Raw genomic sequence first — 3514 nt, forward strand, 5'->3', positions numbered from 1 at the left:
CCAGCCACACCAAGAATGTGGACCTCAGGCACTAAGCATGAGACCCTTTTAGAATAGGAATAAGCTTTGTATAGCAGACTCAACACTGTAAGAGCTTTTAATCATGTGAGAGAAAAGTGATGAGTTGGCTATTAAAGATGTTTTTGTGCCTAACTTGACTAAAGACCTTGAAAAAAAATAACTTTTTATCTCTGGATTGTGTCCCTCCCCTTCTTTTTATGGCTTAGTGTTTTGAGATAGGTTCTCATAGAGCCCAGGGTGGCTTCAAACCGGCCTTGACTTCCTGACCCTCTGCCTCCACATTCTAAGTACTGGGGTTACGGCTCTAACTCCTTGCCTTTTGCAAAAGGAGTTGAGCTTAATGACAGTTGTTTTTGTTGACAGACTGTAACTTTGGTCTTAGATTAAAACATTAATTAGGGACGGGAGAGATGGGTCAGTGGTTAAGAGTACTTGCTTGTTATAGAAACCCTGATTTGGTTTCTCATACTCACATAGCAGCACACAATCATTTATAACTCTAGTTCTAGGGGACCCAATGCCCTCTTCTGACATAGACATCCATAGACATCATGCATGCACGTGGTATATATATATATATATATATATATATATATATATATATATATATATATCTTGACAAACCATCACAATGCATAATAATAAAACAAATAATTCTTTAAAAAAAGAAAAAAAATAGGTCAAGCCTGGTGGCTCATGCCTTTAATCCCAGCACTTGGGAGGCAAAAACATGTGCGTCTTTGAGTTCAAGGCCAGCCAGGGCTACAGGGATCTTTTCTCAAAACCAACCAATTAAACAACAAATAAATTAATCAGTCCAATCCTATAAGACTATTTACTTTGTCCCATATAGAAATTTGGGTAATTAATTACTATTAATATAAGCAGAAAATCAAATCATTTCCTAGAAAGTGTAGTTGATTAATTGACAGTTATTTGGTATATGGAAGTACAGAAAATATAATGAAAAGAGTTCTTGGTGACAAGAGTTGGGATTTCTTTTTCTATTACTTTTCAAGAGGTGTGAGCCTTCTCTTTAGTCTCCTCATGGCTGACTTCATCTCCTGGTTCCTCAGAGTGTAGATCAAGGGGTTGAGCAGAGGAGAGATGACTGTGAATGTGACAGAGATGGCTTTATCTGTGGGGAGGGCAGTGAAGGGCCGGGCATAGACATAGATGCAGGGCACAAAGTGCAGGGTGACCACAGTGATGTGGGAGGTGCAGGTGGAGATGGCTTTCCTCCTGTCCTCCCCTGCCTGAGACCTTAACATCATCAGGATGACCATGTAGGACACCAGGAGGAAGATGAACCACAGGGTAGTGACCAGGCCATTGTTTGAGATCATCAGGAGCTCAAGGGCAAAAGTGTCAGTGCAGGCGAGTTTGAGAACCTGTGGGACATCACAGTAGAAAGTATCGAGAACATTGGGTCCACAGAAGGGGAGTGGGAGCAAGAGGGCTATCTGCACAATGGAGTGGACAAAGCCACCCACCCAGGAGGCCGCAATGAGGGCTGTGCACCGCCTACTACTCATGATAGTCACATAGTGAAGGGGCTTGGAGATGGCCATGTAACGATCAAATGCCATCACAGAGAGGGAGAAAATGTCTGCCCCACCAAGCAAGTGGAAGAAAAAGATCTGTGTCATGCACTTTGTGTAGGAAATGGTCTTTTTCTTTGATAGAAGGTCCACCAAGACCTTAGGGGCTGTGATGGAGGAGAAGCAGATATCCAGGATGGCAAGGTTTCGGAGCAGGAAGTACATGGGTGTGTGGAGACGGGACTCAAAGGTCACGGTGATCATGATGAGGAGATTCCCCAGCAGAGTTGTCAGGTACACAAAACACAAAACAAGGAATAAGACCAGGCTCAGGTGTTGGGACTGAGTAAGACCCAGAAATATAAATTCTTTTACTCTGGTGTCGTTTCTCAACTCCATTGAATCATGATTTTTCTTTCTTGTACATCTTGGAAAAATTAAGAATAATATTTCAGCAAGTGTTATTTTTTCTTACTAAATTCAGATTCTTAGAGGCGAATATCAGAATTGAGAGCTCACAAGGTGCCGTTGTCACATGGATTGCTACTTCAGGGTTATTGGAATTGCCACTGTAATATGTCCTGAATGACATTTTATTACACAAGCATGCATTTAATTATTTTCATCTGTAAATCACAATCATTTTTAGAATGTATAAAGGCAATGTTCTAATTACATAAGCTGTGAGTATTCAAGGCAAACAGAAGTAGATGATGAGTGTTCAGATATGAAGTATTTGTAGTTTGAGAGATATAGAGTAGATTTTTGTGTGTGTAATAAAGCAGTGACTATTTAGTACAACTATAACATTTTATATCACATAAGGATTTTTTTCTAGATTGGATACTCCAATTATATAAATAGTTCTAAGAACCTCTATTTGCCAAACAATGCCCTTCGAGTTGAATTCTACAGGAATTAATTATGAATTTCATTCCATGACAAATTAGAAAAATTAAGGTCATCATTCTCCCCTGTTGCTCTTTTCCTTAAGAGCAATTCAGTATTTATAACTTTATTTCCAGTTAGCTTAGGTGGCAGAGTAGCTCCTCAGCTAGAGGGAAAACCATGCTATCTCTTGGTCTGTCATTGCTGCACAGTGGCTGCACAGATTTGAGGTGTGCGTCTTGTGAAGCTTTGACCTATGCATACTGGCATGTCCTGATCACAACAGCGAAGTCAGTGAACATATGTAGCCCGCCAAAGGACACTTTGTGACCTTCCTATAACTAGTGGCTGTCTCATTTCAAGCTCTGTGCTCTGCTGTTATACATGAGTTTGCATTATCTAGAATATTCTGTAAATTGAATCCACTATTTGTACCCATTTTTTTTTGGGCTTCTTTCACTCATGAAACTCACCCATGGTTTGTTCACACTGCTTTTTTTTTTTTAATTTTATTTTAACAGTGTATTTAAGGATTTACTTGATGAACATTTCTAGTCTAGTTTTTTTTTTTTTTTTTTTTTTTTGACTGTTATACATACAGCTGCTATGGGCTGTGTGGCCCTAGGTAAATATGCTTTCAGTTCTCTTAGGGAAGTAGCTAGGAATGGAATGGCTATAGTTCTTAAAATTCATGAGTAGGAAATCAATCAACCCAATTTAAAAAAAAATAGGACACATGCGGTGAGTATGGTGGCTCGTGCCGTGCCTTTAATCCCAGCACGTGGGGAGCAGTGGCAGAGGTAGGCACATGTCAATGAGTTTGAGACATAGATTGAGCAGTTCCAAGTTGCCTAGGGCTACAGAATGGACCCTGTTTTAAAAAAGTGAGTTAAAACTACAGTGTGAATGAAATCATGGTACAAATAAAAAGTGATACACATCCACGGGAGTGACTAATTCGGAAAAGACTGACATCAAGAGTGGGTTGGAATGGCGGTGGGAATGTGAAGTGGTAAAACTGTTTTGAAAACAGTTGGGTATTTTCTTGAAATAAAAAATATATG

At 39.7% G+C, this 3514-nt stretch overlaps 1 protein-coding gene across 1 annotated transcript; it reads right to left on the reverse strand.

Annotated features, from left to right (window-relative positions):
* Positions 1-1028: 1028 nt before the first annotated feature.
* On the reverse strand, positions 1029-1961 carry LOC114703491 (olfactory receptor 4D11). Its single transcript, XM_028884335.1, has one exon. The coding sequence runs from the start codon at positions 1959-1961 to the stop codon at positions 1029-1031; it is 933 nt and encodes a 310-aa protein (XP_028740168.1).
* Positions 1962-3514: the final 1553 nt, after the last annotated feature.

This window comes from Peromyscus leucopus, chromosome 1, assembly GCF_004664715.2.
Source record: "Peromyscus leucopus breed LL Stock chromosome 1, UCI_PerLeu_2.1, whole genome shotgun sequence".
In the NCBI taxonomy this organism is placed as follows: Eukaryota; Metazoa; Chordata; class Mammalia; order Rodentia; family Cricetidae; genus Peromyscus; species Peromyscus leucopus.

Excerpts from the sequence above, each read along its gene's own strand:
- LOC114703491 (XM_028884335.1), bottom strand. The coding sequence starts at position 1,961 with ATGGAGTTGAGAAACGACACCAGAGTAAAAGAATTTATATTTCTGGGT.